The following is a 13,830-nucleotide window of genomic DNA, read 5'->3' on the forward strand; positions in this document are numbered from 1 at the left end:
GCCCTAATTTTCCTTTCACTTCCTCTTGCTCTTTAAGTTCTCGTGCCTGTGGACTAAGGGTTACAGGACCAGAAGGGTGAGAAGGTTTAAGAGCAAAAAAGGGATGAAAGAAAGGAGGACCAAGTGATAAGAAAAATAGAGAAAGGAGAGGGGGTGGGTAAAAGGAATATTAACAAAAAGAAGAGAGGCACAGAAAGAGGGAGACAGAGCAATATAGGTGTACAGTAGGGTACTTTGATACAACCTTAAAAAAAAAACGACCTTCTGGGGGTGCCCAGTTGGGTGGTTCCCTTGAGGTCAGCAGCTCTTTGCTAACCTGATCAGACACAGTACCCCACCTCCACCAAGTAGAGAGGAAAGACAAAAATGCTATAAATCAAACCAAAACAAGCAAACAGAAAACTTTACGGGATAAAATTGGCTGGAAAAAACAAATAATAGCAGTAGAAACACTAACAAAAATGAAGTTCTTATTATTGAAATAGGCAGCAATGGGAAATTATAATTAAACTAGAAAAATTGAGAAAGAAAAAGGATCTGTATGGAAAAGGTTGAACTTAAAAAACAAAACAACAATCAACAACATCAAAATAAACAAAAAACCCCCAACCAAACGAAAAAAAAAAAACACAACCAAAAACAAAGCAGTATGTATATGTTATTGAATATTGTCTGGGCAACACGTGGTCTTCTGGGGTATGAGATGTTAATCACAGTTCTGATACGACTGGAGGCTGCTAGTTTCTCCAACCCCAGCAGGTAGACACCCTAAATCTCTCTTCAGCCCACTTAAAAGGCACTTTGAACTTGTTCACTTACTGAGCAGAAGCTTTCTCAGGGAAGTGTTTGTTGCTGGAATCACTGCTGAAGTGGCTATCCACTTACCCTGTGTGTCAAAACTGGTCTCCCTCTGCCCCCGAGGGTTAGGGCTGCAAGGCGGCTCACACCCCACCCTTAGGCTACTTGGTCGCTGGGTTACCAGCTCCCACCCAATTCCAGCTCTGCGACCCTGAGGGCGGAGCTTGCCGGGGCAGATCGCTCACAATGTCTTCCTGTGACCCAGAGCCAAACACTATTAGCTCTGTCTGGCTCAGCGGCTCAGACTGGGGCCCTAGACAAAGGCCAGAGTTCTCCGCACTCCCGCTCAGGCTCTCCCCAAGGCAGTTCAGCTGAGTGCCAAGTCCAAAGACACCAAAACAGTTCACAGGTAAGGCCTTTCTGGTTTGCAGTCTCGCTGCTACTGAACTTACAGTTGCGGGCCGGTTTAGACGGATTGAACACACGCGACCACTTGCCGGTTTTCCACTGTTTTAGTCCTCCTCTTGGGGTCCAGAAGTCTCTCGCTGACTCCCTGTATCCTCTCAGGGGTGATGATAGGCAGATCCTACCAGCCAGAGATGCCTGGAGTCCTATATCCCGGTGCCCAGATGCAAGGAAGCTGTTACTCGGCTGCCATCTTGCTCCGCCTCCTGTTTTACCATGCCTGGCTATTTTTTAGTTGTCATTTCATTATTGTTTGGCAGGCCCAGGCTGGGTTTGAACCCGCCAGCTCTAGTGTATGTGGCTGGTGCTCTAGCTGCTGAGCTATAGGCACTGAGCCTCCTCCCCGCTTCTTAAATTTAATTCCTCTTCTACTTTTAAGGCCCTTGTCATTATACCCAGATAATCTAAAATAATCTTCCAACCTTTGGATTAACAATCTTAATTTCATCTGCCACCTTAACTCTCATTTGCCATGGAAACTGACATATTCTCAGATTCCAGGGATTAGGATATAGACATCTTTGGGAAGCCATCATTCTGTCAATCACAGAGGTTTCAAGCATTGTAAGGATTACATTTTAGACAAGAGACTTTCCTTCTCTTTTTTTCTTTTCATTTTTACTTGGTTTTGAACATACTATTTTTTGAGATCTTGGTAGAGGTAAGGACTTTTCTTTGCTTTTTTGTTATAGATTAACCTATGAAGATTATTTAGAAGCCAAAAAATGTGATCATAATTACTTCCCATCCTGGTATTTCTCTGGCCAGCATCTCAGAAACTTAGTATCACTGGGTTTGCTATGATCCCAGGCAGGATGCTGTCACTGTCCCTTGGGACTCCCAGGTGTTCTCTGATGACAACCGATGTGTGATTCAAGAGGGTGTTTCACGAACTACAGGGCAGAGTTAAGGCGTATGAGGGAGATCGTTTCTTAGCAAGAATTTTTTCTTCAGCTAAGGAAAGTAGAGAGAACAATTTGTTTAATCAATTTAGGATATTGTTTTGCTGTTTTCTTTTACCTTGAATCAGGTGTCAGCTACCCCTCCATTTCCTTGAATGAAAAGAACATCTGGAAGTGATATGCAAAACAGAAAACTGAAAATAAATAACACAGGAAAAGGAAGTTGTTAGAAAAAAATGATTAAAACATGAGGAAACAGCAATCTAATCTCATTCCAACCAGCTTGTATGCAAATAAGATTAACTAGTTTATAGATTATTAGATATTTTACACCAAATGCAAGGACTGATCTTTTTTGCCTGTGTGTCTTCAGAATGGTGCCCTTGACAGATGCTGTATGGTTTGTTTGTGCTAAGCCTTTAACTTGCTTTTATATCTACTACATGAGTTATTTCTCCTGACAGTTTTATATAATCCATTGTGGAAGAGGAGGCATTGGAATTTTTAACTTTGTGATTGAAGAGCAGATCCATGTAAAGAGTAATTAATTAACCCAAAATCATGTGACTGTCAGCTTAGACCATTTCTCTCTAGTCAGGGTACCAGCCACAGTCTTTATTTGGTTCTGATTAGAGTTGACTAAGAACTCAACTGCTTCTAACTCAGATGTAAGGGTTCTGAGATTCTTTGGCTCAGTTTTGTAGAACCGAGGTAGTCACATGCTACATGTATGGATGAATCTAGAGCATAACCTCTTACTTTCTCTACTTTAAATTCATTAGTTTCTTTTCCTCACACAAATAGTTTCTCAGAGGAGAAAAAGAAAGAATGAAAGTAGAAGGAAGTTACACAGAGTAAAAATACATTCAGCACAAAGAGGAAAGAGTCTGTTTCCAAGAGTGGAGAAAGACCTTGAAACTCTTCATTAACATGTTTTATAAAGGAGAGAAATTGAATGTGAATGGATCAATTCATAATTCAAACAACCAGAAAAAAATCTCTTCCCATACTTACATTTTCTCCCTCTTGTGCATACTCAATTAGTCCTTGGTTTAATCACAGGAACTTGAAAAAAAATTTTAAACAAGTTTGTTTTGTTTTATGTGAAGTAAATTACTGGAATGTCATTTCCATTCTGTAAATTAAAAAAAAAGTTTTTTCTGTATTGGAATCCAATGCATGATAGAGATACCTTTACATACTGACTTAGGGCAGGCTCAGTGACTCACACCTATAATCCTAGTACTTTGGGAGGCCAAGGTGGAGTATTGCCTGAGGTCTGAGGTCAGGAGCATGAGGCTGCAGTGAACTATAATGATACCACTGCTGCATCCCTTGCAACAGAGTAAAAACAAACAAACAAACAAATAAAATGACTTGCCAGGAACATCCAAAGTTGAATAATAAAGGTTGAATGAAACCTTTTTCTTTTCTGGAACAAATTCAGTAAAGGGTGTATTTTTCTTGCAAGTTCATGGTGGGTTAGGTCCAGGTATTTTATTTCTATTTTAGTTCCCTTTTGCCCTAGCATAGTATTGGCTGCCGTGACAGGATGAAATTGCCTTGTGCATCTTCCCACCCTAGTGATATCTGCATCAGAGGTGGTTATCAGAAGTAAATGAGGATTAAATCATAGATAGAGCACCACCCACCAAACCTGGTGGTCAGAAGGTACAGAGCAAACGGTCCTAGTCCTGAGTTATGTGGGGACCTGCTCAGTCGGGAAAGGAAGGAACCTTTGCTTCTGGCTTTTTTTTCTTTTTTTTTATCATGGCTCCCACAGCTTCTGCTTTTAGTTTCTGCACCAAGGTTTTGTATTGGTTCATTTATCCAGATGTTTCCTGCTACTTCGTACAAGAAGTGTGTGACTGTCACATTAGCCCCACTGCCAGGAATGGAAACTTGGGTACCCAAAGCAGGTCTCTTGCTGAGGCTGGCTTCCTTAGATTCACTCTCTCAACCAGATTCTTCATTTGGCCAATGTAGGCAGGCTTAAAATTTTTGTATGGGACCTCTTATTTACATGATGCCCATGCATGAAAATGATGGCATTTACTAGTTTATTTTGTGATTGCTTCCCATATAGGAGGAGGCCATCTAACTGAACACTGGCTTATCTGTTTGAGGTAGCTCCTGTGTTCCGTCTGCGAGCTCACAACCACCAGGTTCTTCAACATACCATGTAACATAGCCACACTTATTTGTCACTAGTGCAAAACTGTTGAGAGTTTATCAGCTTCCTAGAGCTGCTGTAACAAAGTACCACAAACTAGGTGACTTAGGACAGTATAAATCATTCTCCCAATGTTGAAGCCTCGGTGTCCAAAATCAAGGTGTCAGTAGGACTGTGCTCCTGCGAAGGCCCGAGAGAAGAATCCTCCCTTGTCTCTTCCTGGCTTCTGCTGGTTGCCAGCAATTGTTGGAGTTCCTTGGCTGACCCCTGTATCAATCCGATTTCTTCCTCTGTCATCACAGGGATTGTCTTCCCTCAACATGTGACTCTGGGTTTCTGTTTTCTCCTTTTATAAGGACACCAGCCATTAGATTAGACCCATCCTAATTCAATGTGACCTCATTTTAATTAATCATGTCTACAAATAACCTCTTTCCAATAAGTTCACATTCTTAAGTTCCAGTAGACATAAGTTTTGAAGGGGGAGACTATTCAACCCAGTTCCATGCCCTGTATTCCCAGGCACCACTAAATGCCAATAAATGCATAAATACTTACTAGGGAGCAAGTATTTGACCTTGGGATCAACTACAGTCTGGTTGGAAAGAAAAGCTACATATGGTTGAAAAAATATCCAGCGGTCATGCTTTCCTGCTCTGGGGACTCTCCCCATAGCTTCCCTTTGAAGGAGGGGTGGCTCCGCACAGCACGGCCCTGCTGACAGTGCAGTGAGGGCCTGCCCTCCCTCAGCATTGTACAGAGCGTGTGCTCGCTCGCCGGAGGTTGTATCTTGATCACTGACATGTCCAATTCCACCATGAGCCTGACCCTAAGAACATTTATGCAAGATGAGCCAGAGGATATGCAGTTATATGTTTTAGCCAGACTTGAAAGACCCAGGAGTTCTCTGCAGTGACCTCCAGGAATGATGGGTCTCCTGGAAAAGCTGACGCACAGAGACTCGGGAAGAGTCGGGACAATGGCAGAGCCAGGCGCACAGGGATGGGACTGAATGTGTGTGGGATGCACAGTGGCTCTGGGGCCCCGGCATGGGGAGTGAGTTGGGGCTCTTCCCTGTGTGCTGCCTGTCAGTGCCAGGTACTCCCTCATGCCTGCTCTCCCCTCCCTATCCTCCGGGCAGGTGCCTGCCCTCCACCAGCATCTTTTCCTCTTCCTCACAGTTTCTGGTGACTCATTTCTTCACAGTGCTGTTTGCTTCTCAGTTTTTTCACCACCTGCTTTCTCATAAAGTCCCACAGGGCACCTCCTCCCATCACTGCTGGCTCCTCAGCCTTCTTCAGCTCACAGAGGCATCACGCTGGCCACTCAGCAGTCTTTCTTCTACTGGTTTCCTGTGGCCAGCTGCTGTCCCCTCTCTGGATTCATATCCCTTAGTCTTGCCTATCAAGATGCAAGCAGCGTGGCCACAGGTGGGGTGAGAAGTCAAGTTCAGAGGTGGCCAAGTGCACATCTTGCTGCCCAAGTTTGCCTCTTTCATGGGGCTGTGGTCAGGATTGTTTCTGCTACAACAGACACAGCCTTGGCAGACACCTTAGCCAAAATTGTGCCATCTTCTACCAGCGTTGAGAGAGTGTGAATGTGTAAAACCTTTTCTTGAGCATAAAAAGGAAATTAGTGTAGAAAATAATGCCACACTGTCATAGAAATGACTACAGTGTATTGATTGCTCTTGAAGTTTTTATTTAAAAATTTCAGAAGTATAGTCAATTTTTTGAAAAAGATATTAATAGCTAGACACGGTGGTTCATACATATAATACCAGCAATTTGGGAGGCTAAAGGTGGAGGATCACTTGAGGCTAGGAATTCAAGACCAGACTGAGCAACATAGTTAGCCCTTGTCTGTACAAAACAATGTTTTTTAAATAAAATCAATAAAAGATATTTAGAGTTTGTCAACATACAAACAATAAATTATTAAAATATCTACTCAATTATAAGTACATATTTTTAGTATTTACTCTCAAAAATCACAGAAATTTATCTAAGTTAGATGTAACTTAGGAGATTTCTTTGTCCTAGCCCTGTTCAAATAATTTGCTCCTTTTGACATTTTGATGTTAAGCAGACTAAGTTTTTTAAAATACCAGATAAAATACCATACCTCTTGCTGATCTCACTACACTGCCCTTTGAAGAGAGCTTAGAAAAGGAAGGGTCATCTCATTTATACTGTTGGCCACACCTATGGGAGAGGCCAACTTGCTGGTGGAGAGAGAGGCGGTACAAATGTGTGCCCTAGGGTTAAATAGGCTGTATAAAAAAATCTGTCCCTTGGGGTTATCTTTGTACTGTCTACTCACTTTGTTTGTTTGTTTGTTTTGAGACACAGTCCTACTCTGTTACCCTTGGTAGAGTGCTGGGGAGTCAGCCTGGGTCACAGCAACCTCATACTCTTGAGCTCAAAAGATCCTCTTGCCTCAGCCTCCCCAGTAGCTGAGACTACAGGCACTTACCACAAAGCCCAACTAGTTTTTCTATTTTTAGTAGAGATGGAGTCTTGATCTTGCTGGGGCTGGTCTTGAACTCTTTTTTTTTTTAATTTTTTTTTTTCTTTTTTGGCCGGGGCTGGGTTTGAACCCGCCACCTCCGGCATATGGAATCGGCGCCCTACTCCTGAGCCACAGGCGCTGCCCTGGTCTTGAACTCTTGAGCTCAAGCAATCCACCTGCCTCAACCTTCCAGAGTTGGCAGGCCTGAGCCACTGTGCCTGAGCAACCGTGCCTGGCCTATCTACTCACTCTGAAAAACACAGAGAGAAAAATAAAATTACTGTTTCTATTACAATGTTATGAAGATTATATCACACTAAGCTTTCTTCTTTCTGAACAAACCTCCTGTGCTCAGGTTCTCATACACCTGAAGCAGGTGTTAAGATACAAATGGAGCACGCAGATTGTTATAGGTCCATAATTCAGCAACAATTCTGTCCATGTCCTGAGCATAATGGAAACGTTAATTCCTTACCCTTTTTGAGTAGACTATCATGTATCAAACACAAGGAAGAGGAAATAGAATTTTGCTAGCTAAAATTAATTACAAGACAGAGATGCCCCGGTATCAGTGTCTTCAGTTCCAGTATTTCTGACATCCTTTATGTGTAGTGTCGCCTTCCTAGCTGATTTCCTTACATAACTGAGAAGGGTGTCTTGCACAATGGAGCTTTGATTTAGTGAAAGATTAGTCTAAGTGGCACTTTTAAAATTATAAACCTCAAATAAGCATGCTTTGTAATTTGAAAACAGATTCTGAAGCATTCTTTCTTTGTCATGTAACTTAACAGCTTCTTTTTCTGTATGTCTGTGTTTCCAAAAGGATGAGATTGGGAAACTGGGCAAGATGTTGATGCACGGCCCTTTCAATGTCTGGACGATTCACAAGGATCGTTATAAAATGAAGGATTTTATTCGATTTAAGCCCAGCCAAAGGCAAATCTATCTATTTGAAAGGGGAATAGTGTTCTGTAAGATACACACGGAGCCTGGGGATCAGGGTCTGTCTCCTCGTTACAGCTTCAAGAAGTCTATGAAGGTAAGGGAAGTCCGGTAGAAGTTACCACGACCCAACGGGGAGAGAGCGAGAGGGAAAGGGAGAGAGAGATAAGGAAGCCGAAGCTTGGAGAGGTGAAGCTAACTTTCCAAATGCCACACAATAGAGCTAGAATCCAAATCCTGTCTGAGTCAGGGTCACTTGTGGCCAGTCCCTAGACAGGGCAGGGCTGGCATAGAGGTGCCTTTGTACTAAGCAGAGAAAGTAATTAGTTAAAGTACTATCTTTCCTCCAGGCAGAGGGGTGAAAGACTTGATGATTAAAGGATGAGCTGGATTTCTTTGCAGACTTGCCCTTCTCAACTGCACATCTTTGTGTATAAATGTAAGCAGGATCCTGACCCTGGGGGTCTAGGGACCCAGGCCTACATCAGCCTTGTTTTCCACCTGTATAAAAAATTATTTCATAGCCAGCTGGCTGTGTGACACACGCACGCACAATACACACACATACAGACACACATTTATGCTTTTTTTATTAAAACTGCTAATTTTATGAAAGCTATAACCCAGTTATAACCTAAGAATATGGGGAAGGGGGAGAGCGAGGGGAGGATGGGCGGAGGGAGGGTGATTGGTGGGATCACACCTGCCGTACATCTTACAAGGGTACATGTGAAACTTAGTAAATGTAGAATATAATTGTCTTAACATAATAACTAAGAAAATGCCAGGAAGGCTATGTTAACCAGGGTGATGAAAATGTGTCAAACTGTTTATAAAACCAGTGTATGGTGCCCCATGATCGCATTAATGTACACAGCTATGATTTAATATTAATAAAAAAGAGCTGCTAATTTATTCATACTAGTCTTTGTTATTTATGCTTCTTAATGGATACTCATTCAGTTACTATTAGATACAGATTTGTGAAATAGTGCTAAAGGAAAGGTAGTCGCTTCACTTAAAGGTTTGTCTTTATGAAAAGATACAGTCTGTGTTAGCTTCTGAAGCAGGCAAGACAGATGACATGGTGCCAGATTGTGTTTTATACTGCCCTGGAGCCCCCAACAGACATAAGTGAAAGGCTTGGAAGAAAGAGGGAAGAAGAGGGCTCTCAAGGGTAGAAAGGATTAGAGTGACTGACAGGGACACTTTTAAGATCAGAAAATGATGATATACAACCTTTCCCTTCCTTCTTTGCAATAGTTGATGACACTTTCAATTCACCAAGTTGGAAGGGGGAGCAATAAAAAGTTTGAAATTGCCAGCCGAAACGGACTTGAGAAATACATCCTGCAGGTAAGAACATGCCTTCCCCATATGGCTCTTATGCTTTTTCCCTATTGTGTTCCCAGGACTTGACAAGTTCTTTTCTTTTTTTTTTTTTTGTTTGTTTGTTTTTGGTTTTGGTTATAGTTGTCATTGTTTGGCAGACATGGGCCAGATTCGAAACTACCAGCTCTGGTGTCTGTGCCTGGCGCCTTAGCCGCTCGAGCTACAGGCACCACCCTGACAAGTTATCTTCCATCTCCTCCTTCTAAAGGTCACTCAGAGAACAATTAATACTCAGGGTGATCTGATCGATACTCATAGTATTTTGTTATCTGTAATTGCAGGCAGCTTCAAAAGAAATCAGAGACTGCTGGTTTTCAGAAATAAGTAAATTATTGATGGAGCAACAAAACAATATTAAAGGTGGGTTACCCCTGCTAACTGAGTCCAGCTTCTGGGTGGGTGTGTAGGTCGGAGATATGTTAAAGAAAATATCTCCTTCCTTGCAAGGAGAATAACTGTGGCCGTATTTTCACAGTCCCTGGAGACACCTGTGCTTGCTTTATATCACGAGGGAGTTTGTTGTGGTTTTGTGTGGTTATGTGAAGTTGTTTTGATGTGTCCCTTTTAGTTGTATTCCTCCCACACACCTCATCACCAGCATCTACTTCTCAATACTACCTTCCAAAAGCTGTACTACTTGTTTAAAACCTTAAGATATAAATAACATACTGCAAATACCACTCTCTTTAGGTATATAATTCAGTGCTTTTTATACTGTTCACAAGGTTGTATAACAATAGCCACTCTGATTCTGATTCTTTATTTTATTTTAATTTTTAGAGACAGAGTCTCACTTTGTCACCCTTGGTAGAGTGCCATGGTGTCACAACTCACAGCAGCCTCAAACTCTTGGGCTTAATTGATTCTCTTGCCTCAGCCTCTGGAGTAGCTGGGACTACAGGCACCCGCCACAACCCCCTGCTATTTTTGGTTGTAGTTGTCATTGTTGTTTGGCAGGCCCAGGCTGTATTCAAACCCGCCAGCTCCAGTGTATGTGGCTGGCACCCTAGCCGCTGAGCTACAAGCGCCGAGCCAATTAGTATACTTTTCAACTCCAGTATTTCTACTTGATCCTTTTTAAAAGACTTTTTATTTGTATTCTCTATTTAATTAGGGTATGTTTTTATACTTTGGTTCTTTAAAAATAATTTCCTTTAACTCTGAACATGTAAAAAGTATAGCTGATTTAAAGTCTTGGTCTAGTAAGGCCGGTATCTTGGCTTCCTCAGGGACAGTTTCTCTTGACTGCTTTTCTTTCCTGCACATTGTATTTTCTTATTTCTTTGCATGTCTTATAGTTTTCTGTTGAAAACTGGACATTTTGAATAATATACTGTGGCCACTCTGGAAATCAGATTCTCCTCTTCCCCTTTGTTTGTTTTTGCTGTTTGCTGTCATTTCTTTGCTTTTCTAAACGAATCCTGTAAAGTCTGTATTCATTATCTGTGTGGCCACTGAAGTCTCTGCTCAGTCAGCTTAGTGGTCAGCTGAAGACAGAGCAAAGATTTCCTTAAACATCTGAAACCAAAAAATCTTGTAGTCTTTGGTGAGGGCCTCCGTGTGCTTCTTGGGGCACACCTGCAGCACTCCACCAGACGGTTGACAATGCCACCTTCACCTTCACTCTGTGCAGATCAAGATCAGCCAGACAGGGGAGCACAGGGCCTTCTCAGGTCTTTGTAGGGTATGCCCACAAGACGTGTGTGCGTGGCTTTCTAGATTCTTATGTTTTAGAGCTTTCCTAAGCCTCTATAAACATCTCATTCCTAAGCTTCTCTTTTTAAACTTTTTAATTAGTCCATTTTTGTCCCAACTGTTATCCATTGCCTCAGGAAGCCATGAAGTTAAACAATGGCCTGTGGTCACTTTATACGAATGTCCCTGAGAGAAGACTTTACACTCAGCAAGTTCTAAGTCAGGTCTAATGAAGACAGCCTTGTAAGTGGAGTATTCCAAGGAATAATAGTGGGTCAGGTAATGACAATTCTTTAGGAAGGAGGCTTCACAGGAGTTCATGCCTGTCTTCCCCCTCCCATAACTGCCAGACAGCTAATTTTCACCATCATTGCAGGCTGCTGGTTTTCAAGGCCTCCACCTAGGAGGGGGAGGACAGGAAGAGGGCAAGTTAAAATACCCCAAAGCTCACTGTTCACACTGAGATGCACCCATTTTTCTCTAATAAGTGAATTCCCTAGAGGCTTAACCCAGAAAGATAAGGCAACTTTAGTGAAAAAACTTTTTTGTTTTTTCCAGAAATAACATTCTAGTCACAGATTGTTCTAGAAATCCTTACTCCCTGAGTCAGTGTTTCTCAGTTGTTGGTTTAGGGACCACCTGCATTAGAATTATTTGAAGGGCTTGTTACAAATGCAGATTTCTGGGTTCTACCACAGAACTATGGAATTAGAATGATTAGGGTTATTGCCCCAGAATAGGCATTTTACCTTAGTAGGGTTTCTAGATAAAGACTTTATACTACAACTTTCTTTCTTTCTTTCTTTTTTTTTTTTGTTTTGTTTGTTTTTGAGACAGAGTCTTACTATGTCACCCTCGGTAGAGAATGCTGTGGCATCACAGCTCACAGCAACCTCAACTCTTGGACTTAAGCAATTCTCTTGCCTCTGCCTCCCAAGTAGCTGGGACTACAGGTGCCTGCCACAATGCCCAGCTATTTTTTTGTTGTTGTTATTGCAGTTGCCATTGTTGTTTTAGCAGGCCCGAGCTGGGTTAAAACCTGCCAGCCCTGGTGTATGTGACCGACACCCTCCCCACTGAGCTATGGGCACCGCCTATACAACAACTATCAAACAGCTTTATTAAGGAATAGTGACATAATAAACTGCATGTATTTAAAATGCACAATTCAGTAAGCTTTGATATATTTATACGTGAGCAAAAGCACTGCCATAGTCAAGATAATGAACAATTCTGTCATCCCCGAAAGTTTGCTCATACCCTTTGTGTCCCCTTCTTCCTGTCTCTCCCTCACTTACCCCAGGTGGTCACTGATCTGCTCTCTGTCACTGTAGATTAGTTTGTATATTCTAGAATTCCATAAAGAGAATCATCCAGTATGTGCTTTGGGGAGGTCTGGTTTCCCTCACTTAGCATAATTATTCTGGGGTTCATTTATGTTGCTCTGTGTAAATGACAGCAGCTTGCTTGTGGTCACTGAGCTGTATCCCATTGTTGGCTGTATCTCATTTTCTTTATCCATTTACCTATTAGGGAGCATTTGGTTTTTTATGCGTTGGGGATACTTTGAATAATGCTTCTGTGAACACACAAGTACAAATCCTTGTGTGGAAATGTGTTTTCATTTCTCTTGGGTAAACACCTAAGAGTATAATGGTTAGGCCTATAGTAGGTGTACTTTTAACTTAGTAGGAAATTGCTAATTATTTTCCAGTGATTATGCCATCTTGCTCTCCCTAGCAATGTATGCAAGTATGTTCCACTTGCTCCATATTTTCATCAACACTTGGTATTATCAGTCTTTTAAACTTCAGGCTTCTAATGGTGTTTAGCGGCATGTTGTTGAATTTTTAATTTACTTTCCCTAGTGACTAACGGTTGAGGATCTTTTCATGTGATTCTTTGCCATCTACATATCTACTTTGGTGAATTATCTGTTCAAATCTTTGGCTCATTGTTTTCTTATTATTGAGTTTTGAGATTTTTATACATATGTCCTAGATACATGCCCTTTATTAGGTACATGCTTTGAAAAACATTTTTTTCAGTGTGTGGCTCTTTTTTCACTCTCTAAAGAGTAACTTTTAAAAAGCAGAAAATTTTGATTTTGATAAAATTCAATTTTAAAAAATATACAGATCATACTTTTGGTGTCCTGCCTGAGAAATTTTTGTGTAAAAGCTACAAAGGGCAAGCCATGGTGGCTCATGCCTATATTCCCAGCACTTTGGGAGGTCAAGGTGGGAAGATCACTTGAGGCTAGGAGTTTGAAACCAGCCTGGGCAACAGAGTGAGACCCTATCTCTCCAAAAAAATTTCTTTTTATAAATTAGCTGGGTATAGTGGTGCATGCATCCCAGCTACTCAGGAGGCTGAGGAGGGAGGATTGCTTGAGCCCGGGTGGTAAAGGATGCTATATGCTGGGATTATGCCACTCTACTTCATCTTCGGCAACAAAGTAAGACCTCATCTCTCATTTTAAAAAATGCCACAAATATTTTCTCCGATGTTTTCTTCTAGACGTTTTATAGTTTAAGTTTTACATTTAGGTCTCTGATCTATTTTCTTTATGTATTTCTTTATGTTTCTGTTTTCATTTTGTATATGGTATGAGGTGTGGATCAAAGTTCAAATTTTTGCATATTGATGTCTAGTTGTTCCATTACCATTTGTTGAAAACACCATTCTTTTTCCATTTGACTATTAGGCATCTGTCTGGATGCCAGGTTCTTTTCCATTGATCTATTTGTCTAATCATCAATACTTCACTATTTTGATTACTGTAACTTTATAATAAGTCTTAAAATCTGATAGTTTGAGTTCTCCAACTTTGTTCTTTCTTTTTAAAGTTGTTTTGGTTATTGCATATCCTTTATATTCTAAAATTTATATGTTTTAGAATCACCTTGTCAACATTTGGAGGAAAAAAATCTTATTGGAACTTTGATTGGG

General features: G+C 41.3%; 1 protein-coding gene across 2 annotated transcripts in view; it reads left to right on the forward strand.

Moving 5' to 3' along the window:
• Nucleotides 1-13,830, forward strand: part of MCF2L2 (MCF.2 cell line derived transforming sequence-like 2) — a 269,445-nt gene that overhangs the window by 220,693 nt on the left and 34,922 nt on the right. For both annotated transcript variants that reach the window (XR_008374913.1, XM_053565128.1), the window contains exons 23-25: nt 7,673-7,888; nt 9,055-9,147; nt 9,465-9,543. Coding sequence is in view for 1 of the 2 variants with exons in the window: in XM_053565128.1 (XP_053421103.1) it covers nt 7,673-7,888; nt 9,055-9,147; nt 9,465-9,543 (388 nt within the window). In the remaining variant the exon portion in view is untranslated. The remainder of the gene's footprint in view (nt 1-7,672; nt 7,889-9,054; nt 9,148-9,464; nt 9,544-13,830) is intronic.

This window comes from Nycticebus coucang, chromosome 16, assembly GCF_027406575.1.
Source record: "Nycticebus coucang isolate mNycCou1 chromosome 16, mNycCou1.pri, whole genome shotgun sequence".
NCBI lineage: Eukaryota > Metazoa > Chordata > Mammalia > Primates > Lorisidae > Nycticebus > Nycticebus coucang.